Source organism: Drosophila virilis, chromosome X (assembly GCF_030788295.1).
Source record: "Drosophila virilis strain 15010-1051.87 chromosome X, Dvir_AGI_RSII-ME, whole genome shotgun sequence".
NCBI lineage: Eukaryota > Metazoa > Arthropoda > Insecta > Diptera > Drosophilidae > Drosophila > Drosophila virilis.
This window is the reverse complement of record NC_091543.1, coordinates 17,541,058-17,568,609: the sequence shown is the minus strand read 5'-3', so window position 1 is coordinate 17,568,609 and position 27,552 is coordinate 17,541,058. Positions and strand designations below refer to the sequence as shown.

Genomic DNA, 27,552 nt, shown 5'->3' with positions numbered 1-27,552 from the left:
AATGCCAATTTTTGTTGCCAACGGCAATTGCCATTGGGCTTTTCAATCGGCGTATGTTCAACATGGCGTATGCTTATCAAATTAACGAATTACGCGCTTCACAATGCCAATGACATATCCCGTATGCGGTTCCAATAAATGATAATCGCACCAGCCAACCAAATGCCACCCACTTAACCCACACACACACACACTGCGCGGCCCGGGAAAGTGCTTCAATGATGGGCGCTGCGGCTGCATCAACCGAAAGTCGTAAATTCCGTTGGTGCCGCAGAAAAACAGGCAACCAACGCGGCAGCGAGTGCAACTGGCTGCTGCACAACAATGCAAACAATGCCACAAATGCACAAAATACGCCCGGTCTGTGACCAGAATCGCCACCATGTCCATACACAGACCCAGACCCAGACCCTGCCAACAGCCCCTAGTCCTCTCCCCATGCCCCCCCAACACCACTCGAACGGCTTGGAGCAACGGCGCATCAGGGCCGCCGTTCGACATAATTAAAAGCGCGCGCCGTTTACGCAATTAATGAACTCTCGCCAAATTAGGCTGCGGCAGCGCGACAAGCAAATGGCCAGGACGAGCACGAGGACGAGGACGAGGACGAGAACGACAACTGAACGGCACTGGATGTCCCCTCAATGACCGCCTGCGCTGCGGTTGCGGTTACCCCACATCAGCCCACATCAATGGGAGCGGGCGCGGGTGCGGGTGCGGACGCGGGCAAAAATGGCGCCCAACGTTGTTGGTGCACAAAAAACCACCGCTTTTGCCGCATTGCAGGGCTTTTGTTGCAAACGGGCAGACGACAGCCGCATTAATGGCCACCAGTAAAACAAGAGTCGCCCGAGCAACCACTCAAAACCCAACCAGCCGACCGTCCGCCCGCCCAAGTCAACGCATCCGCCGCCTAAGCATCGTCTCATGCCGGCAGTGTGGTTCTGGCCAGACAGCGAAGCTCAAATCGCAGAATGCACAAGTGAACTTTAGACGGGTATGCCCGACTAGCAGATACCCTGAATACTCATACCACGAGAGGCTATTCGAGTTGGGCTTGTCTCGCAATCGATATTTATCGATATTATGGCAATCAGAATGATCGAAAAAAAAACATACGTTACACATTTCATAGCGAAATAATAATACTCCGCGCAAGAGTATCAATAAAAAGAAGCAGAAAAAACAGTGCACCTAACCACAGTCAAGGTCGAGGTCGGGGTCAACAATTTTAATTACCCAAACAAACAAAACTGCAATCAAGTATACGACCGATTGGATACTTAGGCAAATCGAAGTGCATTGTCATGAAACCGCATCGCAGCACAATAATCAAAGAGCATTTAGAAACAAACAATTAAATCAACTAGTTAAATAAATCAATATTGAAACAAAAATGACTCGACTGCTTTAAGTGTGTAAACAACTTAAAACCACCCAAGGAGGCCGCAATACTCGTTGCCATGCACTAAAATAAATTAATTTCCCATTGATCTAAGGCAATTGCACACACACACACACGCGTACGTCCATTAATGCTTGTGCATACACATATGTATGTACATGCATACGTTTATGCCGTTGTGTTGCGTTGATCAAACTTAACGCAAGGCGACCCATTCGTAACTGTGCATAAGTGCAAGCGAGACAAGCATGCATACATATGAGAGTACAGCAGGAGCAGGTAGCGGAGCGCAGCAGCAAACTAGGCATAAAAGAAACTGATGACTAAATAGCCTTCGCTGTGCGTATGCACATGCTAATGCATCAACGCTTCCGTTTTTTGTTATACATATGTACATACATATACAGCCTATATACGTATGCAAACGTAAAGCCTTGCCCTGCTACTATTTATGTATGTATGTATGTACATACGTATGTATAGACTTAAAATTGGATAAATTGCAAAAATCGTGCTACTCACTGTTAGCCTGCATAGTTCCATGCGCTTTAGTTGTAAAATAAAATGTTTTATGTTAACTTGACACTTTCGCCGCAATAGAATAGAAACCGCTTAAACAAGCTGCAATCAAATTATGTACATACACATGTATGCATTATTATTATTTTGCGTATTCACAAGTGCAGCAACTTTGCCCGGGGCCCAAAACCGTAATGGGCAACTTTAAATGCCGCTGCTTAACACGCAATTCAATAATTTGTGGTCAATGTAATCAATTTAATTACAGCGCCAGGCAAAAACTCATGCACACGCACACGCACACGCACGCACACAGATGCAGAAAGCACCGTTGGTCAATAGCCCGCCCAAACGAAAGAAAGAGTGCGCGCACACACACGTTTGTTGTTCATATTTTTCTTGCAATTTGTTTTTGTTGTTTTTTTTTTTCTTTTTTATTTTCACTGTTTATTTTGCAGTTTCTTTTCATTCAATATCAATTCGCTTCTTCTGCACACAGAACTTTGCAATTTCACTTCACGTTTTCTCTTCTAACTTTTTCTTTGCAAGCAAGCGAAAAAAAAAAAATTACTTAAATACAAAAAAAAAAAAAATAATAATATAATAATGTACATAGTTGGTATAAATTTACAGCATTTGCTTTTCTCTTTTTAGTTTCGTTTTTGTTTTTGTGTTGTTTATGTTTTGCTTTGCCCCACAGTAGGTGAATGCCTTGGCTTAGTTGCCGTTCAAAGTCGAACATGCAGAAAAATCAATGAATGCAATAAACCGAATAGGAATAATAAAGAGAAGTCGCCAGAAACTTCAGCTTAAAGCAAAATCAATAAATTAGTGCACAAACTAAGAAAACAAAACGGAGAAGAAGAATTATATAAAATATATGACTGAGTGCGCTACACCTCACAAATGCTGCTATTGCTTTAGTTTTCCTTCTTCTCAGTTGCCGTTGGCATCGCTGCGGCTGCGGATGCGGCTGCTGGCGTCGGCGTCGGCGTTGGCGTTGCCGTTGGCGTCGTCGTCGCCTGCGTTGGAGTCAACGACGTCGGCGTCGTTGTCGCTACCTGCGAGCTGCCCGAAAGGTCCAAGTCGCTGGCGCTGTTCTGTTAAGTGTTGAAAAGGAAAACGAGATTAGAGTTGAAAAACTTTCAACTGAGCTCGATGCGTTTATCGATAGACTTTAACTGTGTCGATTTTAAATACGAGATATGATCCGTTGGATTGTCAGCGAGTTATTTGCAACATAAGTTGACATATTTAACGTTTGTTTTTATTATAAATAAATGTATTTCAAAATCAACGTTTCAACGTTCAATAGCAACCTCTTTAAATGTACCGTTGTGAAGTTGTCTGAAGTTGTTTCGTTAATCGAATTTTGAAGTGTTAGAAAAGGCAAATTATGTTGAACTTTAGCATGTATATTAATTAAAATTTCAAGTTCAATAGAGTATATTTAAGTAATAATATGTTTTACTAAACCTTCAACCTTGGACCGTGTGCTCGATTTTTGCCGCGTAATCAAACATTTTGAAGTACTTAGTATTGTATATGTACTTGGTTTAAATATAGCTGATATATACAGTAAAATCTCTGTTAAAGGACACTCCTCAAAACCCACTTCTCTTGAGTAAAAACTTGACCGACAATCGCTGTCCGCCAAAGAGCAGTATTCACTGTATATCGAATGCAATCCCTTCACTCACCTTCATCTCCTTGCGCAGCTTCATGGACTTGCCCATGCTCTGCAATCGATAGCGCTCCTTGGAACGCTCGCGTATTTTCTCGGGCACCACCCACAGTGTGGTGGCCGTATTGCCCACAAAGAGCAGCAGAAAGAGCCCGCACATGACGGACACATGCCAGGGTGCATCTGGCGGATAATAGGCCAGCTTGAAGAGCGTCCAGGCGTTGTAGGCCTGAAAGGCGTAGCCAATGAAGAGGAACGGCAAAAGGAAACTCAAGCCGCGCCACATCCACGAATGAAAGCCCTCAATGGTAATGTCCATATTGTGGCGCTCGCCCAGAGCCTTGAGCCGATAGAGCAGACCCTTCTGGTAGCCAAACTGCAAATACTGAACAATGCCTGCAAGAAATGCCGATGACAAAGCGTTGCACGTTGAACGGTACACACAGCTGCACATGTGCATGCATCAAATCAAATTGATCCGCTGGCGGTTTACTCACTGATGTAGACATTAAAGTACATGAACTGCAGACGAAACAGCTGCCAGTGCTCGCCCTGTGGCCAAATGAGCAGCACGCCGGCGGCGACCGTTGAGATGAAATGATGGGCGCGCCACCAGCCCTTGATCCGGGAACCGTTCACCTTCAGTATGGACTCGCGTATGGTCAGCGTGCAGTAGTACCACACTAGCAGGAATATGAAGGACAACTCCAGAGCTCTGGACGGGATGGGATTGGAGGGGCGGGGGGTGCAAGCAAACGTTTCATATCAGTGTTGTTTGTAACTAAACTAATTTACTCACCTGTAGTTGAATATCAAATTGAAGAAGGCCATTATCAGTCCAATTACGTTGAGTATTAATTTAAACTTTTCATAGTCATCTTTGTAGCGAACTTTGTCGTTTCTGTTCAAAATTGAGACGTTCACATCGCCGAGGATAATCTATGGACAGAATTCATAGCAATAATGTACACACAAATTGGACAAGTACCGGGGGGGGGGAGGAGGTTAACTTATTTGTTCAACAAGTGCGAGCGCAAAAGTTTGTGGAAAATTCAATTTGACAGTGTGACCAGCTTACCTGCAGATAGCGACCAGATTTTGCCGGCAGCGATTGCTCAATTTCGTGCAGCTGCGCCTTCCGTTTCAGCGACATCTTTTGCAGATCGTCAAGCTTCTCCTTCTCCTCACCACCGATGGGTCCTTTGTATCTGTAATTTAAAAATTTGTTTAATTCTTTTATTTTTTTTTTAGCTGATCAGACCTGAACATGCAGTACGCTGGTTCAAATCCCAAGCGAAGCACTTTAAAAGCTCGACCAAATACGCTTACGATATTGCTGTCCATGCTTGGCAGGACCGATTATTCCTGTCTTAACTATATGATCTATCAATCTGATAATTTATGTCGAATTTAGCTAAGATTTCCTCATACAAGAGCCGCTTTTTCGATCGATTATTCCGATATTAGCCATATGATTAGGTTAGTTGTCAGATGTTGATAAGATTTCGAACAGAGAATAGGGATGTGCCTTGATAAGCAAAAAAGTTGCTCGCACAGATACTGATCAGAAATATATATGTATATATATATATACCTTATGTGGTATTATTTCCAGACGGAGGCGTTTTTATAGAAAACATGTAGGAGCTCTTATAAGTCATATATAGCTTTGTTCATAGCTCCCGATTGGTACTATAACCCCCCCCCCCCCACACACACACACCCCCGCATCTAAGCTAGATATACTTGTTTGGCAGTTTCCAATTTTATGTGAACTTTCAACTCGAGAAATTGAGGTAGTTGGCTTGTTGGTTGGGGGTCAATAGGTTCCATGTCGCAAATGCTTTGCCATTTGCATAAATAATATATTTATAATTTCGAATGGGTGGCCGAAGGGGGTGGGACGGGAGCAGCGGCGGGGGTGGGTAGGAGGTAGCGGTACGAGAGGCTATTCGAAAAGCTGGCCAGCGACGATATCAATTATACACACGGCACACGGCAATTTTAATTTTCCCCACGTCAAAGTTCAATTTAGACATAATTGATGGTTATACACACACACACACACACACACACACACACACGCACACACACAGGCATACTATATACTCGTGTGTATATGTATTTGTTTTGGGTACATTCCTATTTTGTTGTTTATTCGCATTGCTGGCATTTTATCAATCGCTTGCATAATTCATGTTTTTATTTTTAAACATCCAATAAACGGTATACAAAAAAATAAAAAAAAGAAAAAAGTTCGACACCTGATAAGCGACAAACGATGATACGTGGGTAAAAGAAGAAGTAGAAAAAGAAGAAGAAGAAGAAGAAGAAGCAGCGAAGGCGAATACCTGCGACAAATTGAGGAAAGTACTCGAATGTGTATTTACGTTAACTGATAATGGCCAAATATGCTAGTTGGTAAACATATATAATCGGGGGGCTTGTTGTTGATATATGGCCAAGAGATTTGCCAATTCCCGATAGGTGTTATGCAACGGGCCGGAAGTTCAGGCCAAGAACAGAACGACTGCAAAGTTGCCCAGCAGCTGAGCTGTGTGAGAGCGTGTTTTTGATATAGATTCGATTTATATGCAAACATTAACTAAAAATAGTTGCCTCTATTTTCATATTGAACCGCCCCAAAGTCGCGTCTGAAACGCGCGCGAGTCGCCGCTTGGCGGACTCGGCAAAGAGCCCGACTAGGAGATACCCTAAAGCTCAGCGACATTCACACAAATACACAGGCTTCCATGCAAGCCAACAAAAAAGTCGCTGGTTCAGTTCGCGCTGGTTGAACCAGCAACCAACAATTTCTGTTATTCAACATGATTTTTGTTAACTTTAATTGCAGAGTTGATACGCAAAACTATCGTATGCGTTTAGGGTTGCATTTTAGTGTGCATCGCGGCGAAATCCTATTTAACTATTGCACAAGCGAGCTGCATTAAGACAAGCGGCTTGCGCAAACTGGGCTCTAACAATTTGCGCAAGTGGCTCGTGTTGTCTGAACGAGCCTAAAAAAAAACCAATGAACGACAATAACAGCAGCAGCAACAACAACCGGTAATTACACACATGCACACACACACACACACACACACACACACACACAGAAACACAACGTATGTATTTGCATTTGTCAATTAAAATTAATTTTGCAATAACGTGAAACGCCCTTTTAGCTATGCATTTGCAGTGTTTTGTTTATAATTTGAATACTCTCTTCCTCTTACTTTGTTTTTATAGTATTTGTTGACAATCAAAAATCATATTTCCGTTGCATAATTTGTGCGTTGAGCAAAGCTAAGCGCAAGGTCACCGAATCGGAGGCAAAGAAACATTAAAACGCGCGCGACTAAAAACGCGCAGGCAGCAAAATCCATACATATAACTGTTTAAGTGCGACGATGCTCGCAAGCGTTAGAGCGAGTGGGAAGACAAGAGTGCCGCGCTCACAGCATTCGTATGTGTGCTCTTTGCTGATCATTGACACACATACATATGCATATGCATGTAGAGCCCGCAAAAACTCCACACTGTTATAACAACAACAACAACAGCAACACCAAAGTTAACCACTAGAGGCTGGCCTTGCCTGGCTGCGCGCACAGTGGGCCGCAATTGCTTTGTATGTACACAATTCGGATACGTTTGGTTAAAATAACGAAAAGCAGCATATAATATAAGGTGTGGAAAAAATTTGCAATTATCATTATTATTAAAGATCAAAACGATTTTGTTGCTGATATTTCAAGAAATTATATAGCAAAATGTTTAATATGTGCACAAATTGACTTGGACCTTTTCTTTGTACATACAAATCGTATTTGCCCCACTGTGGAACAGCTGGTCATTCAGTTAGTTTTGTTTATTTTTATTTATTATTTTTTGTTTTTTTTTTTTGTTTCTGTTTTGCGTGTCGCGTTTACAGTTTGCTGGCGTTTTAGTTTACGCTCCATGCAACAGCACAGGGTCAAGGGCAGCTGGTCGGTAAAGGGAGCGAGTGTGTAGTTGGAGCTGCTGCAACTTGTCGAACGAAGATGGGTGAGTGGCCAGATGGGAGAGGGGGAGAGGGAGGCCTCTAACCGGGCAAAGGTTCGCTGTCAATTTCAAAATAAACAATTTATGACATTGGCTCTGCGCCTAAGCACACCAAACGCCAGTTCAGGCACAAAGTCTACGTGTAGTTTTTTATCACAGGTTTTATCAGAAGAAACACAGCTGTAAAAACTAATTGGAACCCGGCTACAACAACTAACTAAAAGAAATGCACATACATACATATATAGTACACTTCTTGATATGGCTATACAGCTGTTGACGCCAGTTGGTCCGAGTTGATAAGGACACCTTCCTGACTAATTGCCGCCATACATGTGTTTCGCAGTTTACTGATAAGCGACAAGAACTGAGCGTATATGCATGTGTGCCTGTGTGTGTGGGCACGAATCCAATTGGAATACCTGGTTCGCAACGGTAATTGATTGAGATCAAATTCCAACTTAAGAACTTTAAAGGGGGGGGGGGGGGGGGGGGGGGTTGTTGTTTACATTTGCGATGTACCGTGTATTTGCATTTGAATTGCACAGAGATGCAGACTCGACACGGCACCGAATACAAAATTTGTTAATGGCCGCAAAGTTGCAATGAACAGTTAACTGCACATTTGTTTATTTACACGGCAAAATGGCAAATGTCATAAAGAAAAAAACATCAGCATCAAAGATGACGAGCTATTTGTTGTCTTTAAATAGGCAAATAGAAAATGATCAATTTTTTACATATCAAGAAAAGTTCGTGTCACGCGGCCATCTCTAGCTAAAACCAGCTGCAAGTCATTGCATACATACATACCTAAGTTGATATTAACATATGCATGTATGTATGTGCATGTGCTAATGCAGAGAATTATATAAGGGTTGGCTTTTCTGTATGTACAGACATGTATCTATGTATGTACCAACTTGTGCGTATGTATATAGTTATTTATATAGATGTAGATATAGAATATCTATATATGTACTCACTGTCGCACAGAGGCCGTTATTTGATTCATACGATAACGTTGATGTTTGATCTCGTTGAAGCATTTCTGTTGATGCTGCTGCAGCTGTTCCAGCAGCTCCATGTAGCGTCTGTTGCATGTCTGCAAAGATAACGGATGGGTTGTTAGACTGTTATAAGCAGCTGTTTCAAGGTGAAAACATTAGCATAGACAACAACAACAACAATAACTCACCTCGAGTTCGGTGTATTCTCGATTTAGCTCATCCCATTCATTGCGCAGCGTCTCGATGTCCATTTTTATGATTTGTTGTTATTTTCTTTGCTAGACGCGCTTTACACGATGTCTGTTGTATGCAACAGCTGTTTTGAGGTTAGGGTCTATGCTGGCTGTGGTGAAGAGACAGAGAGAGAAAGAGAAAGGGGGGGGTTGTTGTTGAAGCGGTGGGTACAACCACTTGCCGGCTGTTGTACGAGGAAGGGGGAATGGGGGGGAGGGGACGTCACCAAAGTTACCAGCGTTCGCTGCCAAGTATTTTGGTGAAAAATCAATTGGCCGCAACGCACGCAATTCGCCACAATTTCTATTTCGCTCTTGAGCACAGCCGCAGCGAATAATAATGGAACGTGTTTGGACACAAATCAACTTAATGGGATACACTTCAGTTTAAGCACCTGGAATTGAAAATTATTTCGCGATTCTGTTGTTTTGTTTAAAAATAAATTTGAGCGGAGCAGCGACGCTTATGCCGTGCGGTAACTAAAACTGAACTGAACTGAACTGAAACAAACACCGAACACTGAATAGCGGCAGCGGCGATCCAATTGGCGGTGGTGGCGGCAGAGAAGCGCGCGCGACGTTGTGGTTGATCTGTGGCAGCGTGTACTGCAGCAGTGTGCTGCCCGGCAGTTAATTTTAACTACTTAAGACTTAGTTTGGCGACGCCAATTTAGATTAGAGTCAAGTTAAACACAAACACAACAAACGACGGGCCACAGCAGCCAGCCAGCCAGCCCAGCCACACACGCATTCACTCACCAAACAATATTCTGCGCTGGCTTGCCAACAACAAAAACAGTGCGAGCGAGCAGAGGCGCCAGCAGAAGCTTGCTTGTTGCGTCGTACTTCGGTTTATGCAGTTGTCTCGCTCGCTCATTTGCTTGTATTGCTATCTTGTGCTAACGTACGCGCTGTGCCGTCGCCAGCGTGCTTGGCTATGGTGAGTTCCACTTCAATGGTGAAATGAGCCACACTGGTGAGTAAATAAAAGCGCGCTTTTCAAATTTATACAATTACATGTGTAGACTGAGTTTTTAATAAGACAATTTTAGTTTCGTTGTGTACATAAAAAAGCTTTAATTTTAAATGCCAGGCCTACTAACAGTAAATATAGTTTTTATTAGCAGTTTTGTGGTCTTGGGGCTAGACGAATTATAAAAAAATATATATATATATATATATATTTATATTAATATACATATGTTTATAATCATAAATGTATGCATATAAAAGTATTACTCCTTGCGCCTGGCACGCAATCGCAGCGCCAGGTAGGCAAACCCGCGAAAGCCTACAATCAGCAGGGCCAATCCCACATAATCGAGCGGTAAATCATCGACGGAGAAGTTAAGCGTTTCCAGTATAACCTTGCCGGAGCCGGGGCACGTTGTGTTCGAGGAGGTGCAACTAATTTCGCCGGGCTCCACATCGGCCCACTGATTGATAAGCAGGCCCTCGTTGGCATAACGAAACCAGGATAGGTAGGACAACCATTTCAGGTAAATAGGCACCGAGCCCGAGTTGAGGAAGAAGCCACCAAAAAGCAAGAATGGTATTATGACCGGCGGGCCCACCGATAATGCCATCGATGTCGAGGAGCTAGCGCAGGATATCAAATAGCCAAACGAGGTGGACACATTGGCCACCAGTGTGACCAGCGCCAGGCAGTTGAAAAAGTGCAGTGCTCCCGCACGCAGGCCAATCATCGGATACGCAATGGCCGTAAAGACGAGCGGCACGGTCAAAAAGAGCGGCAGCTCGGCTATGGTCTTGCCCAGAAAGTAGGTGTCGCAGCGGTAAAGGCGACTGCGCGACTCCCGCATAAAAACCGGCAGCTCCGACGTAAAAACCTGCAGCAGGAGCAGAGAAAGAGCAAGTTGCAGTCAAATGGATTAGACGCCAGCTGCTGCACTCACATTGATGGTGGCAAACACATTCTGAAAGGTCATGTTGGTCAGGAAGAGAAATATGGCTCCGTTGATGTTCATCACGCCCACCTGCGTCAGTTGCTGGCCCAGAAAGATGAGCCCAATGAGCACGGCAACCATCTGGAATGGATAATGCACAGATTAAAGGCTCAATTCGAGCTGTTCATGGAGGCCGACTCACCGTGGTCTGTATGAGTCGCACTTTGACCAGCAGCGGCTCCTTCAGCACGGATAGCCAGGAGCGCCAGAGCACGGCGCGGAACTGCATAAACCATGTGGCCTTGTAGGTATACCCGTTCTCGGGCTGCTCCAGCGGCTGCGTCTGCGCCTTGGCGGCCAGCAGCTGTTCCATATCCCGCGCCACCTTGCTAATGGCAAAGTTATCGCAAATCTTGGCAATGCGCTCGCGCGACTCCATCTCGCGACCTGGCACAATGGCCAGCACCTGCACATAGAAGTCGGCCGGATTGTAATTGGTCGGACACTGGGCGCCCACACTGCGGAGAAGAGAATGAAGCGAACGAAATTTGGGAATAGAAATCGATATCGAGCTCTCCGATTTTATTTGGAGTATATAAGTTCCTGTTCACGCGAAAGTTGCAGCTCGCAATCCGTACCGAACCCTAATTTTGTAAGGAGTATATAAGTTCCTGTTCAGCATCAAGAGCTGCTAGATCGATATCTTGGATTCATTAATCGATATAGATATCGATATCCGACATATTGCATCGAAAATATCGATATGAAATTTTAATTTCTTTCTTGAGATGATTTCAAAGATGCAGCTCATAAAATAACACAGACTGGGATGGTCTTCGACTTGGTAAATACTTAATTTATAGCTGGATTCGAGCTAGGTTTCACGTCCTGCATTATTGGAAGTATTGGAAGTCTTTGGCCAGCTACTTACCATATAAGCGAATACTTACTAGGAGAAGAAGTCGACTGCCTCGCTGGGCGTGCCAAGGAAGGCGACGCGTCCCTCGGCGATGAGGAGTATCTTGTCGAACAGCTCGAACAGCTCCGAGGAGGGCTGATGTATGGTCAATATGACGGTTTTACCCTTCTGCGACAGCTTCTTTAGCACCTGGACGACGCTGTGCGCAGTAAAGGAGTCCAGACCGGAGGTCGGCTCATCGCATATGAGCAACGGCGGATCGGTGAGCGCCTCCGAGGCGAACGCCAAACGCTTTCGCTCCCCGCCCGACAGCCCCTTGACGCGTCCGGGCACACCAATGATCGTATGCTGGCATTTGCTCAGCGACAGCTCCTGGATGACCTGGTCGACGCGTGCCACACGCTGGCGATAGGTTAGCTGGCGCGGCATGCGCACCATCGCCTGAAAGATGAGATGCTCCCGTGCCGTTAGGGAGCCAATAAACAGATCATCCTGCTGCACATAGGCGCAGCGAGCCTGCATCTCCTTGGCATCCACCGGCTGGCCATTAAGCAGACGCACGCTCGACGGCGACACCTGCACGCCCTGCGGTGTCCTGAAGGCCAGGGCATTCAGCAGCGTGGTCTTGCCAGCCCCGGAGCTGCCCATCACAGCCAGCAGTTCGCCCGGATAGGCCACGCCACAGACTGTCGAATGGAATCACACGATTAGAGAGCTTAGAGGCAATTGTCACTCGGATACCTCATACCATTCTTAAGCAGATGCTTGCGTGGCGCCGGAATATGTCGCTCGTTGCAGAAGAGTCCACGCGTGCGATTCACCAGCTGACGCCAGCCGGAGCCCGGCTGATGCACAGCACCGAATATGTCCACATTGTGCCACGCATAGGTGAGCGTCTCTGGCAGCTGTGCATCATCGGATCCGCTCAAGGTGCCATAGTTCTTGGCCTGGCCAAAGCCTTGGCTTATGCAGCTCTGCGCTGTGGGCGCCACGGTTGTGCCTGCCGCTGCCGCCTGCTCCCCCTGCTGTGCCAGATAGATTTGGTTAAAAAGGTTTACAAAACTTTTCAATTTCGCGCGAATGCCCAACACTGGCTGGGTGTAAGGCTCGGGTCGCGTAAATCTTTTCAGCGTGCTAATCCGCGGCACGCCTACTTACGACCTTTTTCAGCGTCAAACTGTTCAAGTCTCATAAAAATGGCCAAACATTCAACCAAAACCCAAGACAGGACCATTTCGAATGTGCAAATTAGGACGCAGTCGGCGCAGCCGCTTGATCCGGGTTTGGCCGCGCTCTCGACTTGGGGTCCATTTGGAAGGTGACGCGCCGAGTGGCAAGTGAAAGTGCGAAAGTTTTGTCTGCAAATGTTCTGACCTTTCCCTTTCTCATTTTTGTTTTTAAATTTATTTTTCGAGTGCACCGAAGCCATTTGAATGGTTCGCCGCTTGGCTGAGTGTTTCGAGTGTCTCAGTGTCAAGTAATTGAGCAAATTGAGCATTTCGTAATTTATTTAGCATACATTGCGCATTTATTTTGCCTACATTCAACATTTTTACGAGCACAGCACATTTGCCAACTCAATTTCAAACCAGAATATTCTCAGGCATATTTTGGGTTGTTTGCAAAAGTAATCGCGACCCCTATACGATTGTTCTTTGCCTTACTTTATCAATTGTCTGACAAATGCAAGGGTTTGAACCAGCATCCTGGTTCGCATGCACGCAGCTTTCGTCACATTTTTGAGCACAATTATAAATGCTTTATCAACTGGAGAGTAAAAATATCATTTTATAATTAAATTATAATAAAATTTAATTATATAATGAGTTTTAAAAACTTCTGAATTTACAAATTTGAACAAACTCTCAAGCCTTGCCACATCCATCTTGTTGATAGACTATATAGTATATTTAGTATATATATATATATATATAGTATATAAAGTTTATATTGTGTATATAGTATACAGTATATATTCAGTGAACTGCTTGAATTGAGCTTTTGAAAAGTAGCTCGAATAGTCAAGTTCTCGAGAGTCCCAACATGGCGCTCTCAGCAAAAGTGGACACATATGGCAACTTCACATAGATAAATAAATTAAGAAAAACAATGTTATAACTTGATCAAATATCAACGAGAGCTCCACACTATCAAGGACTTTTTATCAGCCAAGTCTTAAGCTCTTTTAAATTGGCTCTTCAATCAGGACATTTCGAGCTGCATTTCAATTAACAGTTAAATGATTTGCTCACAAAGTTGCCAGACTTTTTAACTTGTTTGCCTGCCATTCGCATATCATTAGCGGGCATTTGCGATGCTTAAATAATATGCCGTTATCTACTTAGTTAAGGCAGTTAGTTCGTCTAGCGACATCTGGCGGCCGAAAACCGTAACGCCAGCGGCGTTGCCAGGCAGCTAAAAACAACGCAAAGTTAAGCAAAATAAAAGAAAAACAAGTAGAAAAAATTAAATAAATATGAAATTGTGAAATACAAGCTGGGGGCCTAAGAGCTAAAGCTCTGGCGCACTTCAGCAGCTCAGCTCGGCGCAGCAGACAGGCAACAGATAATACGGCAACACACACTTAAGAAACGCCAAGGAAGATGAAAACAACAACAACAACGACAACAACAACGACAACAACAATGAAGAACACAACACAGGCAAATAAATACAGGAAAAACTTTTTAATAACATTTTTCGGCCTCATTTGTTGTGAAAACAATTTTGCTTGGGCACACACTCTCTCTCTCACACACACACACACACACACCGCAGCACATGCCACCCACTGCTGGCTGCCACATGTAACGGATATTAAATTTTTCGCGTCTACCTCGACGTCGCCGTCTCCAATTTCTCAAGCCAAATTGAAATGCAGCAGGCGAATGGCGGGCAGCAGCAGCAGAAGAAGGAGAAGCAGCCGCCGCAGGAGCAGAAGAAGAAGCAGCTGCAGAGATCAACGGACGGGACTCGAACCAGCCGGATTATTAATAGCCAGCGCGATGAATGGAAAGAATGTCCGATATTTTAGGGCAACACACACACACACACACACACACACTCGCTCGCTCGCTTTTGCTTAATTTTTGTGATTATTTATGCCACATTTTGATGATTGCGCCAGGTGAAACGCAAACGCTTTCCATATTGCGGCCATCAGCTTGATGCGCCGCCAATTGGCCCCGACCCGCCCCCACGTACGCCCGCTATTTATGCTTGGTCGCAGGCTATGGAAGCCCCTCAAGCAACGCTGGACCAGCCGCCAGTGGAGGAGGGGCTGCTTGCCACGGCATTGGAGGGGAAGACAACAACCGCAACGGACGTTGTGGGTGCGCAGCTTTGGTTACACTCTCTTCTCTGGAAGCCCCACGCGTGGGTCAAACACCAAAGCAACAAAGTGCGAGGCGGGAGCTGGCGGGGGCGGGGGTTGCGATTGGGTATAGCTGGCCAAAACTTCAATGCCGGGCAGACCATGTAGCCAAGCTACACTCAAACGCAGAATTCGAATTTTAATTTTTACATGAACCGAACCTAAGAACAAACCAGCCCAAAAGTAGAAGCCAATCAAAATCCGAAACATAGCTAATTTTTTCATCCAATATGGTTGGGTTGGGTTGGCCCCTATTGCATTTGATACCCTATAATGTTTTTGCAAAGGTATGTAACAGTCAGAAGGAAGCATAGCCGACCCGATAAAGTGAATATATATGTTCGTGATCAGCATCAATAGCCGCGTCGATCTAGCCATGTCCGTTTGTCTCTCATCTGTCTGATCGTCTATCTCAGTACCTATAAGAGTTAGAGACCCGGAAACGCAAGTCCTTCTATTGCAGGCTCAGAACGCGCTTGTTTTCGATAAACGATAACTTGCTCCGTTTGCCATCAATCGATAAAAGTCGATATCGAAATCATGTTTTTTTAACCAATTCTCTTAGGTTTTAAGAGCTGGAGTCACCAAACTTAACACGCAGCTGCTCGAATAATATTTCCAGATCGAATACCTTTCGTTTTATGGCTACCATTTAGAAGAAGAAGAAGGTTTAGGGTATCCGCTACTCGGGCACTCCCGACTATACCTAAAATATTGAAAATATTATAAAATTTCTGTTTGGCAGCTTTCTAGCTAAAGCAAAATCCGATTCGTCGATTCGTAACTCAAACCAAATTATTGAATTTGCGAAAGCAAAAGCAAGAACTCCTCTTCTTTACAAATTTATTTTAATTTACGAAAATATTTAATTTATCATATTTTTTCATTAGCTGGAACTTTTTTGAGATCTTGATATTTTTGGTTTTGGAATTGGTTTGACATTTTGTATGTTTGTTTTGAGTAAACTATTCAGTGAGCATATATTTGGTTAAGAGCAGTGCCCTCTAGACAATAACACAGTTCTAGAGGTTCTCTTGTAATAGCTACGAAATTCTTATTCAGATATATTCTGTTTGCATTGCCTGCTCTCAAATCTTATAAGCCTGCCGAGTCAAGCACTAACACTCGAATAAACACAGACAGGTTAAGATAGCGACACCTGTCAGGTAACAGATACAGATACAAATACAGATGCAGGTGCAGATGCAGATACAGATATAGCTGCTGATATAGATACGTTGAATGGACAGTCAAATAATGACCCAGATAAGAGCGGATTAGACAATATCAATAAAACATGAAATAAAAAGCAACAATAAACATGAAGCGAAAAGAATGCGAACAGAATGAAGCCGAGACAACAAGTACGCGCTAACAAGCATATAGAAAAGATACAGATACACACATATTAAGATACAAGATACAGATACATGCACACACAACAACAACTACTCCAACGAATTGTTATATGACACTGTGCGCAGATAGTCTTAACGATACTCAAGTACATCAATATTCATGTAAATGTAGCATAAAACTGCAGGCACACTTCCAAAATTTGAACCAGTCAGTGGTTCAGCTCATGATTCTAACAAATGCCTTCCCTTGAAGCTTGATTTCTGAAACGGGGTTTTAGGGCTTCTGATGTGTTTTACATAAATAATTCATAAAAATGCACGCAAACTTCTAAAATTAATTTGGATTCGAACCAGCCATTGGTTCAGCTCTAGTTCAAGCGAATGTCTTGCCTTTCATGAGGCGGTATGAAAGTCAGATTTTTGGAACAGCGGCAGCCCCAAGCTTAGGTTCTCAGACCGACTACTGAGGCAGCTAAGTGCATCCACTAACAAGTCCTGGGAAGGGATCTTAAGGGCGACCCCGTATGATAACAATCCCGCCCGTAGAAGGAAGGCGTTCCAAACTTTTACCCTATTGATCTTCCCCAACGAATGTAACTATCTAAAGTCCCATACTGTACACTAAGGTTTAGATGATAAAAGGGATTATATAAGAAGTTGAAGAACTGTCAAAAGTGCACATGATAAGTCAGGATATTATTCAGTGTTTGTTCAAAATTCAGACTAGTGGCAACGCCCGGCAACTGTTTATGTATGCGTATGCATATGTGTATGTAATGCCCCTTTGTTAGACATGGAAACAAAACCCGACACTGTTTCTTTTCTATGCCAGAGCAGCCAAGTTGCGACTATAGATGCTTCTATAGTTGTTATTATTCATGTTGCCTCTGGATCCAATTACTCGTATTGCAACATTTGAATCACATAATGCGTGCCACTGTCCATGTGTGTCTGGCTGTGTGTGTGTGTGTGTGTGTGTGTTTGCGATCGTTTCGATAGTCTGTGTCATAGCTAAGTCTTGCCCGATTTTGGCTGATGCAATGCGGTTGCGGTTAATATTGTGTGTGGGTGTGCGGTATGGCGGGGTTGGGGCGGTGTGTGGGGGGGTGTAATTTATTGTGTTGGCTAAAACAACATTGTGGCAGCGATTGGTTCTCACGCTGTTCTTGCCGCCTAGAAGCATGCAACGCTTTTGCCGTTGACTTACATTGTGCAACTGTTCGGCGGATGGATGCTTGCTGCCGCCGCGTATCAATAGCTCCTGATCCTCTTGGCCCATTTTGTCGCTTGGCTCATGCAACAGGCACACGCACACTCATACACGCACGCACACAAACAAAAAACAAACAAAATCGCGTATTTACTTTGAGGAAGGCGCGTGTTTTTCTTTATATTTTTTTTTAGTTTCTTTCTTTTTTTTTCGATATAATTTGTGCTTTTCGGTTGCTTTGTTACACACTTTGGTTCGTGACGAATGCGCGGACTAAACGCAACTGACGTTCAACGACTGCGCGACTGAGCGGCTGGCGGCGACGGCGGCCATTGACGCTGGCGACGCCAGCGACGCGCTGCTTGCGGTGGCGATGAGTGAAATTTGATGAGTGCAAACAGATAAACAGCAGCAACAAGAACAGCAACAAATGCCTTGTCTATTTGCATGCTGATTAAAGAGAGGCGACTCGCTCTGCTCAACTGTAGCTCAACGGTTCGTCTCCGTTTTCACACTCCGTCAAGCCGCTCGCTCGCCTTCTATTAGCCCATGCGTTTGTACAATTTCTTGTTGCTGTTGGGTTTGCTTATTTTTCTTTTGAAGCGTGCTCACATTTTCATTATCGATTGGTGTTGTTATCGATCACGATTTGCCACTGCTTAACTGAACAGTCAACTTTTCGATAGTAATCGAATAATGCGTTAAAGTGCTTTAGCTGCTGACCCTGTCAACGGTTTCATAAAATCAACTATAAATGTGTTAGGTGGTATGTCTGTATGATATCTGTATGTATGTCTGTATGCTGGCATGTATGTGTGTATGCATATGTGTGTGTACATGTGTACGCATGTATGTATGCATGGTTGCACACATGTATGTGCATATGTGTTCTATTCAAATAAAGCGGGCCCTTAAATTTAGCCCTCCTCTTCGATTCTCATAAATTCAAGTAGGCCAAGCTAATGTTCATGCTTTTCTAGAAGTGTTTTTTTTTTTTTTTTTTGGTGATAAAGTTGTGTTGGCTGTGTAAAAAAAGGTATATATGTGCTTTTGTATGTATGTATGTACGTATGTAGGCTTGTATTTTTGTATCAATGAATGTGTGGGCAACTACATGTATGTTTTTGTTTAGGCATGTCTGCATGTATGCATGTATGCATGCATGTATGTATGTATGCATGCATGTATGTACGTATTTATGTATGTATATATGTGTGTATGTATGTATCTATTTATGTATATATGTGTGCATGCATGCATGCATATATGTATGTACAAATGTGTGTATGTATGTATGTATGTATGTATGTATTTTTTTTGTACATATGTATGCATATACGTATATATGTACATTACCTTTTATTACTTTATTTTCTGCTTGGCTGCGATTTTAATAAAACGTCTTGAAAGTAAAGTCCTCCTCCTCGATTCTCATGAATTCAAGTCAGTCGAACAAGTTTTCATGCTTTTATTAGAAGTGTTAGATGAGAAGCTGAGTTGCCAATCTAATAAAAGTAATATCTGTTCATAGTCGACCTTCATTCTCTCTCTCCTTCTCGCTCTTTCTCTCTTTATTTTATCCAGTTACTTAATTTTACTTCTCTTGTTCTTTTAGTGATATTTCTATATGAAAATCTGGCGTCTGCGTGCATTTTTTTGGGGTAAGTATAAATTTACATAAATATCTGTACATATATACTCATATATAAATCTGATCAACATATATATATATTTATAAAAATTTACCTATTTAATTGGGGTGACTTCATGAAAAATCCTAATTCCCAGCTCATTCCTGCCCCTGAAAACTGTTTGCTGGGTATGTGGAAGTCGAGCGTATTCTTCATGTTTTTCAATTGTTTTTTTTTTTGTCAATTGTGAATTCACCTTTTTTTTAGATGTTCTTAAAGTTGCTCGCTGGACTCGTTTGTGGGCGTTGTGCCATGCCCACAAGCGTGTCTTCCTCTCTCTCTCTCTCTCTCTCTCTCTGTGTGTATAATTTTGTCCTTGTTGTTGTTGTGGCACCTCTAGGGCTTCTTTATTTGATCGCTTTGAGCTAAACTCAAACTCGAAACGACTTTTACACAAAACTAACTCAAAGCTCATAAGTAGCGGCACTTGTGGCTGTTGTTGCACTCAATGACGTCGTCGTTGTCGTCGTTGTTGTTGGTGTTATTGTTGTTGTTGTTGTTGTTGCTGCAGCTGCTTTAAAGTGTCACAAATTTGCAGCATGTGGCGCCGTTGCAAGTTGCAAGTTGCAAGTTGCAAGTTGCCGCTTTAGGGGCCAACACACAAAATCTCTCTAGAACTTTTGCTAAGCTCTGCTGCCAGTACCCAGCCCCAGTCGGATGCCATCATTTACTCACTCAAATGCTATAAACTTTTTACACTTAACAATTTATTGTCACTCTGCTGGCGTGGACGTTGACGTCGGCGTCGGCGTTGGCGTCGACGTCAACGCAGGCTTTGGCGTTGGCGCCGGCGTCGTTGTTTGTGCTTTGCAACTTGCAGTGTTAAAGCAAAAAGTGTAAAGAAGTAACTCGAGCAAAAACGTTGAAAGTTTTCCTAACACGCTTTTACACTCTCTCCCACGCACACAAACACACACAGACAGACACACACACCCACACACACACACACAGGCAGGTAGAGCGGCCATTGACACTACGAATCAAGTTGGGAGAGTTGTTTGCAGCTGAGTTTGTCCCCGCGTTGACGTTGACGCTGACTTAACCCAAGTGCCCCGCTGCCCCGTGCCCGTCGCCTGCCCGCAGCGCGTTAGCCCATGCAAATTATTGACGCGGACAGCGGCTTCAATAAATCTGCGCGTGTGTGTGTGTGTGTATGTGTGTGTGTGGCAACTTTTGGTGTGCCTGCCTGCCTTGTGCTAACTTTATGCCAAGCGCCACGCTAATCAGACAGCTTTCTAGTTCATTGCATTGAACGAGCGCCGCCACGCCCACATGCCGAGCCTTCATCTGTAAGCATGAGTACGCTTCCCCCCGCGCCCACCACCCATCGCCACCGTCAAGCAGCCACTCAACTGGCTGTAATTGCCAAGTAAATCAGCGCTGCCACTTGCCTTGCCCGAAAAGTATGTTCCTCCCCCCGGTTGGGCATGGGAATCGGAGTCGGGTTTTGAGCCAGGTTTTGGGTGCCAGGAGCGCTGAGTGGGGGGAGTGGGCGAACGGCAGGGAAGGGCTGGACTGCGTATGGCGCTTGGCTTGTGCTAAACTTTGAGAAGTTTTAAAGAGGAATGCTTCATGGGCTAGATTCATAGTTAGTTAGTCAGTTGCTGGGCCCAAGCAGCGGCGGTTGGGTGGTTGGGCGGTTGGGTGGCTTGGTGTGCTCCAAAAGTTTTCAAAGCAAGGGGATCGGGTGTAAGTCGGCACACACACATACACACACACAGGCACACATGTATGTGTGTGTATTAATGGGTGACGCACCAAAAAACAAATATCGAGTAGCTGCAAGGGAAGCCGTTGTCTCCATCCCCAAATAGATCGTTAAGCAGCTAAGTGGAAAATAAATTGAATTTAGTTAAAAGGTAGCTCAGAGATGTTTAGCATTTAATCAGAACTGTCTGAGGTCAGGTAAAGCTCCAAGAACTATGTTGATTATATTTTAATGCATTGCTGGATTTGAACCGGCGACCTCTCCCCAAAAATAACACTTATAAGCCACTGTTGCAGAACGAAAGGCACAATTGAAATTGAAAACAATAAAAATATATTCCCCATTTCTTTTGAAAATATCTGCTAGATATATGTTTGCTATTGTTAACCTTTTCAATATATTTTTAAATTGGTTTTCTGGCACTTTGCATCAGAATTGTTCGTCATATCAATTCGCTGATGAATTTGCCTTCAGTCTCATAAGTTCGAGTTGTTGTTTTCGCCTTGCTAAGGGGACCTTTTCGATTGCCTGTCGCGAGGGTGGCACACAAAATAAAAGGGGTTGCCACAATGCCGACAAAGTCGATGGGGCTGCAATAAAACCAAATGGCAGCGGCATATTTTTCTATTAAAGCGCATCAAGCGAATGCTCAACTCTGCGATAAGGCAGGCGAGGATATGTGCGTGAACGGAGGGGTTGGGTGGAGAAAGAAGGGGATGGGGAGGTGTGGAGAATCGCCTAAGAATTTGCCGCTTACAACACGCGCGCGTCTCATAAAACCGTATCAAAAAATCCGCTGGGAGTCATAAAAATTTTGCACTTTGCCCGCAGCTGCAGCGGGCGGCCAAGACCGAGGCAACTTTTGTCTTGCAGAAGACGCGGCGTATGTGTAATCTAATAAAATTTGCTGTTTATGTGGCAACAGGCCCGCTGCCAGCTATGCCTGGGCATGCCCGCCTAGCTAGCCGCAACTAGCTTCCAAGTGGCTTCCGCCTTCGACAATCGCGCAACAGTTGCCCTGCTTTATGGCCGCCCTGTTGGCCGCATTGTGGCAGCTAGCCGTGCCACGCCCCGAGCAGCCAAGCTAACTGCAACTTATGAATCTAGCGTCATAAGATGTGAATCTCTCTCTATGTGTGTGTGTGCCTGGGAGCCATAAAGCTGGATAGTTCACCTCGGCAAGACTCTTAGTTGCTTTAGGATTTTGCTTTTGAAATCAGCGCAACAAATTTCACAAAACATGACTCAAGTCTTAGTTTAACTTAGAAATTGTTTTGAAAGAGTTCAAAAATTTTATATTCACGAGTCCTTGACTAGCAAACACCCCGTAAAAATGGCTATAAAGGCACCTGCGACCTAACAACTAGGCAAATTATCTGAACATCTACAAGCCCCAGCTGATCTTCTGAATGCGGGCTTAAATTAAACATAAACCAATAAACCTGCTTTAGTCTATCTTAGAGCTAGAGCTATTGAAGATAGTCAATTCGATGTCCTCAGAATCATGCATGCCTTGAATCAGAGCAAATATCGAAATGAAATAAAAAAAAAATAGAAAATGCATTAAGTATTTATATTCGTGATCAGCATCAATAGCCGAGTCGATCTAGTCATGTCCGTCCGTCCGTCTCAGAGCCTATAAGAGCTAGACTTGAGCTCCTAGAGCCCATGCAGGTCGATAATCGATAAGCTGCCATTTCCAAGCAATTCATAGAATTCGATATCGAAAGAGTTTTAAGAGCTTGAGTCCCCAAACCTTATATGTAGAATAGAATGGAGTCTAGAACAGCATAAATAGATCAAATATGTCGCATAATACGGACTAATACTCTATATAATATCCGACCAATCATTCTCATCTTAGCTATATGATATAGTGAACTGATCCGTCGGGCTCTGGCAGCCTTACAACTGAGCAAATAGCTTGCAACCAAGAGGTGGCATGGTGCACATGGCCTTATTAACTCAGCTGTTAATAAGTATGATATGTACTATATATTAATATAAACAGCAATTATTTGGTTATGCAGAAGTCCTTTCTCCTGCAAGCGCATTAAAATAAAAATTAATTAAAATGCTTGAATAAAAATAATTGAATATGGAGAATTTATATCTCTACATGGGGCATGAGCGAACATATTGAAAGTTGTGAGAGATTTGTGCGCGGCAGCAGCTCAAAGCGATTAAAAATGGATTTAATATATCTGAATTGACTCTGACGTGTCACAAGACATAAGCCAACAAGCAACACAAAGCTGTCACAACTCTCCCTCAACTTTCTCTGAACTCTGTGTGTGTGTGTGTGTTTGTGTGTGCTCTAATTGGGGCTGGGAATAAAATAATTAAATTGCATTAAAAAATAAGTAAATATGCATATGAAAGGCGAGTTTTAGCTGTGAGCCGCGAGGCTACAATGAAAATGCGCGGCTAATTAGCAAACTGACAGCGTGCACACAAAGCGGTAGAGAAAGTGAAAGAGAGAGAGAGAGAGAGAGAGAGAGAAGCAGCAACAGCTACCGAGACAGAGAGTGTGACAGTGAGAGTGAGAGTGAGGGCGGGGGAAGCTGGCTAGAGTGTGGGTGTAATAAAAAGCATACGCACCGTTGGACAATCCAATGAATTATGCAAAATAGCTAACGACACGGAGCTAAATGCTGTGGAGGTTTGGGATGGGTTAGGGGGGAGGGGGGTTTGGGGAAAGACACCAAAGGACCTGTGACACTGTGCGCTGCTTTTGTTATTAGATTTTTTAACATTTGACAAAGCCAAGAGTCGCCCAACCAACCACCCAGCCACATATGCGGGCCCGAGCAGCCAACCTGTCTGTTGGATGAGTTAGAGATCGGTAAGGGGCAGAATCTAAAGCCAGCCCTTGCCGCAGCTACTAATATGCCAGCTAATTTGTTATTCATGTGATTTAAACGCGTCAAAGAAGATTAATGACTAAAGCAAACTAAACCAGACGACCAAAAAGAAAATACAAGAACAAAAAAAAAACCAGCAGAAAAATGTGACGGCAAATGAGAAGCGGCACAAGCCAAGGCGCTGGCCCAGGCCAAGGGACAATTCAATAAAGACCCAACAGCAGATAACCAAACCGAGCACCAAGCGCCAGGTCCCGAGTCAAGGTGTTTCTGGTCCAGGCCAAAAAAAAAAGGGAAAAGGAGCCCAGAACAAAGGCGAAAAAGTTACGAGCCAGCGACTACAAAGCCAGAGCAGCCGTAATTGCTGGGCTGGGGCGGGGTGTGGAGCGGAGGGCAAAAGAGAGGGGTCGAAGCGGTGCCCTGTTTTGCATTTGTTCTGTGTGGTGTGTCATTTCAATATGTTAGACGGAAACAGCTAGAGAGAGGATGAGAAAAAGATAGAGAAAGAGAGGAAAGAGAGTGGGAAGAGTATAGAAAGAGACAGGAGAAGAAGAAAGAGACAGAGAGAGAGAGAGTGATTTAAAAAGTGAGACAGAGAGAGAGAGTGAGAGAGAGAGATTGAGAGAGTGAGAGCAGGAGTGGAAGAGGGAGAAAGAATGAGTCAGAGAAGGATAGAGAGAAATAATGAGAGATAATGCAAAACTCATCCTTTTGAAAAATTGGTAATGAACTATTAGAAATAAATTTACTTAGTGCTGATCTCGAAAAATGGCCCACATAAGCTTGAGAATTTCCTATTCGTTTTTCTTTCAAATCTTAGTACACTTGTTCCCCAAGAAGGGGAAGAACAAGTATAGAGCATTTGCTGTGCGCTGTGCACTTAAAAAGATATTCATGCTCGCGCGTTTCAGAACGGATTCTACATCTATGTAGCTCTGGATGTACGCTTCTCAGTTTTGAACACAATATGCAGTTGTTGCTTATGGAATGACCTGGCCTCCTCCTTCACAAGTATGGGCGTGGCAGCAAGCCTTAGTTGTTATTATCGTTCGTTTAGGAAATTTTAAATTGAGTTTTGCTTAGATTGTTTATAAATGTGGCCCAAAGACATATGGAAAGACAACAAGAGAGAGCGCGCACAAAATGCAACCCTGTTGGGCGATGTGTGTGTTTTATAGCCGTAAGCTTTTGTCCGCCTACAAATTGCTTACTGCTGGGCAACCGAGCAGCTCGCAGTTCGCAGCACGCTTTGATGCGGTTGGGCGGCAAAGTTGTGAGTTGCTCCGCCGCAAATTAAAGTGCGCAAATGAAAAGTTGCAGTAAAATATATGTATATAGTGTACACAGTGTGCGTGTGTGTCAGAGGGGGGAAGGGTGGGGGGCAGCGGATGCCTATGCCGTTGTTCTCACCGTTACGTTGCGTTGCCGTTGAAAAATAGCCTTTCAGCGGCAACTTTCCAATAAGAAAATGGCCAGGACTCTGTGCGGTTTGTGTGGAGCAACAGTTCAGAAATTGCAGCCTGCATTGAAGCTAAGCAAAACATTCTTGAAAAGCCGCTGCCTGCCCCTTCCTTACCGGTCCGCAACGCAGCGTCGCTTCCCTGCACCCGTCCCGCAACAGGGCTGCTTGAGAAAATGTGCGGTTTTTGTGGTTTACTTGAGAAATCTAATTAAACGAATAACAAGGCCAGCAGACAGCAGTCAGCAGTCAGGCAGTCTGGCAGTTAGGCGGCATACAGCAGGACAATGCACACCCACAGTCCGCACTCTCAGCCCCCGTCCAGTGTCCACACAACTCCCGCACCCTTTAATTTTTAGCCTAAGCTAAAGCCATAGCCGAACCAAAGGCAATGTCGAAAGTCAACCGAACTGACGGAATGCTAATAGGGTGTATGTACATTGCAAACGGGGGCGTGGCATCAAATGGACAAGCTGTGCACAGGCGCCGGCAGGCTCCCAGGCGCATTCCTCGATAACAGCTTATAATATAAATATTAACAAGATTCCCTTGAAATTCTTGGCCAAATAGAAGAGCACAAAAATACTCAGCCCAAGCGGTGCTCACCTATTCATAACAGCTGCTAAGACCGCATGAACATCTTCTATGATTTCCTAATAGCCTACATGACGGCCTTGATGACATGTCCTCGGTTGTTTCCTGCATATAGAGCTTCCTCAGAAGAAAGCTAAAAAGCACGCTCGTCCTGCAAGACAGGTCTTCGAGCATGTCATCAGGGCATACCTTCGAACATGTTGTCCAGTAAGGTGTCTTTCAATAATTATATAAGATTTCGTCTGACTACATAGCTTAGTATTTAACCAAGTTTTAATAAAGTTAACATTTTTATTATAATTCCCACACAGTTATAGCAGCAATTGAGCCTGAGAAATGCGCGCATTTACTACGTGATATTCGATTCACACATAAATGTGTTTAAGAATAAAAAGTTCTCTTCGTTTTGGAAATAAAACTACTCGTCAAGAGTAGTAATTTGGTCATCTGGCAACTCCATTTGCAATGTTCAAGCAAATCCAATTTGGCTAAATCATTGTTGCACGTGCTTCTAGTGATACTCGCTCTCTTTCTTCCTTTTTCCCTTGCTCCCCTTCTTTCCCTCTCTCTCTCTCTCTCTCTCTCTCTCTCTATTCAGTTGAAACATATATCATTTACGCCAACTGACACAGTCAAGAGCTCAAGCTCGGGCGAGTGGGCAACCCTGGCAGTTGAGGGCAACATGCGACACTCGTTAAGCTACAGTTTGCAGTGCACGACTGCTAGGTGTCGCTTTATGGCATAGTAGTTCGACTTCGGCCTGACTCCTGGAATTTCATTTTCATATCAGGGTGTGGGGGAGGGTGGCAGCTGTAAAAATGAAAATGGCGCAACAAAAACGCGAAATGAAGAATGACAACATCAAATTAGCTTCATAAAAATGTCGCTTCGTTCAGCTTGTGTGTGTGCGAGGGTGTGTGTGTGTGTGTGTATGTGTGTGTGGGTGTGGGTGTGAAACAAAACAGTTTATAAAAATGTGAGTACAAAATATTTTTATGATAAATGAGTGTAAACGAGCACGTGAAGCAACAGTCAGCGGCCATAGACATAAACGTGCTGCTGGCAACCGCATACGCACATGTCAAATCACACACACACACACACACACACACACACACACACGCACACACGAAGACATGTGTCTGCCAGCAATTTTGGCGTCGACGTTGACATTGACGCCATTTCCGGCCGCCACAACCGAGACACGAACCAACATTGCCAGCAGCTAGAGCCAACAGCGGCAGCAGCAACAGTTGTCCTTTGTCCTTGCCAACATCGTGGCGACATATGTCAAATGCGCGCACACACACACACAGGCACAACCAGCCTCAGACGCACACACACACACACACACACAGATACGTACAAACAGTAAACAGGAGTTTGGGTTTTGATTTTAGTTGTACTCAAAATATTTCAATAATTAATTTTAATCAAAAAACTAAATGTGCGTTCAGAATCGCATTTGATGGCTCATGGGGCAGATTCCTGGCATGCTGATTGGGTTATTGAGTTGTCCTTTTTGGCTGCCAACACAATGCCAACCATATCCACTTAAACGAAGCGCTAGCAAA

General features: G+C 44.0%; 3 protein-coding genes across 5 annotated transcripts in view; 1 reads left to right on the top strand and 2 right to left on the bottom strand.

Annotated features, from left to right (window-relative positions):
* Positions 1 to 2,727: 2,727 nt before the first annotated feature.
* LOC6636695 (transmembrane protein 120 homolog) lies at positions 2,728 to 9,795 on the bottom strand. Of its 3 annotated transcripts, none has more exons than XM_070206946.1 (8): positions 9,655 to 9,795; positions 8,851 to 9,005; positions 8,639 to 8,757; positions 4,687 to 4,816; positions 4,408 to 4,547; positions 4,106 to 4,323; positions 3,625 to 4,004; positions 2,728 to 3,024 (listed from the first exon to the last, which is right to left on the bottom strand). In XM_070206946.1, exons 2-8 carry the CDS (start codon positions 8,911 to 8,913, stop codon positions 2,845 to 2,847), a joined length of 1,230 nt encoding a protein of 409 aa, XP_070063047.1. In that variant the 5' UTR covers positions 8,914 to 9,005; positions 9,655 to 9,795; the 3' UTR covers positions 2,728 to 2,844. The 3 variants fall into 3 exon arrangements, with proteins under 3 accessions (XP_070063047.1, XP_070063041.1, XP_002060115.1); XM_070206940.1 differs by lacking the exon at positions 9,655 to 9,795 and adding an exon at positions 9,132 to 9,615; XM_002060079.4 differs by lacking the exon at positions 9,655 to 9,795 and adding an exon at positions 9,291 to 9,615.
* The window catches only part of LOC6635438 (E3 ubiquitin-protein ligase KCMF1), a 126,203-nt gene continuing 108,408 nt past the window's right edge, over positions 9,758 to 27,552 (top strand). The window contains exons 1-2 of the transcript XR_004305033.2: positions 9,758 to 9,871; positions 19,278 to 19,323. The gene's annotated coding sequence lies outside the window, so the exon portion shown is untranslated. The remainder of the gene's footprint in view (positions 9,872 to 19,277; positions 19,324 to 27,552) is intronic.
* w (eye pigment precursor family transporter white) lies at positions 10,065 to 17,961 on the bottom strand. The gene is made up of 6 exons (XM_002060078.4): positions 17,660 to 17,961; positions 12,470 to 12,743; positions 11,753 to 12,407; positions 11,005 to 11,320; positions 10,812 to 10,943; positions 10,065 to 10,745 (listed from the first exon to the last, which is right to left on the bottom strand). The coding sequence occupies exons 1-6, from the start codon at positions 17,729 to 17,731 to the stop codon at positions 10,131 to 10,133; spliced, it is 2,064 nt and encodes a 687-aa protein (XP_002060114.1). The 5' UTR covers positions 17,732 to 17,961; the 3' UTR covers positions 10,065 to 10,130.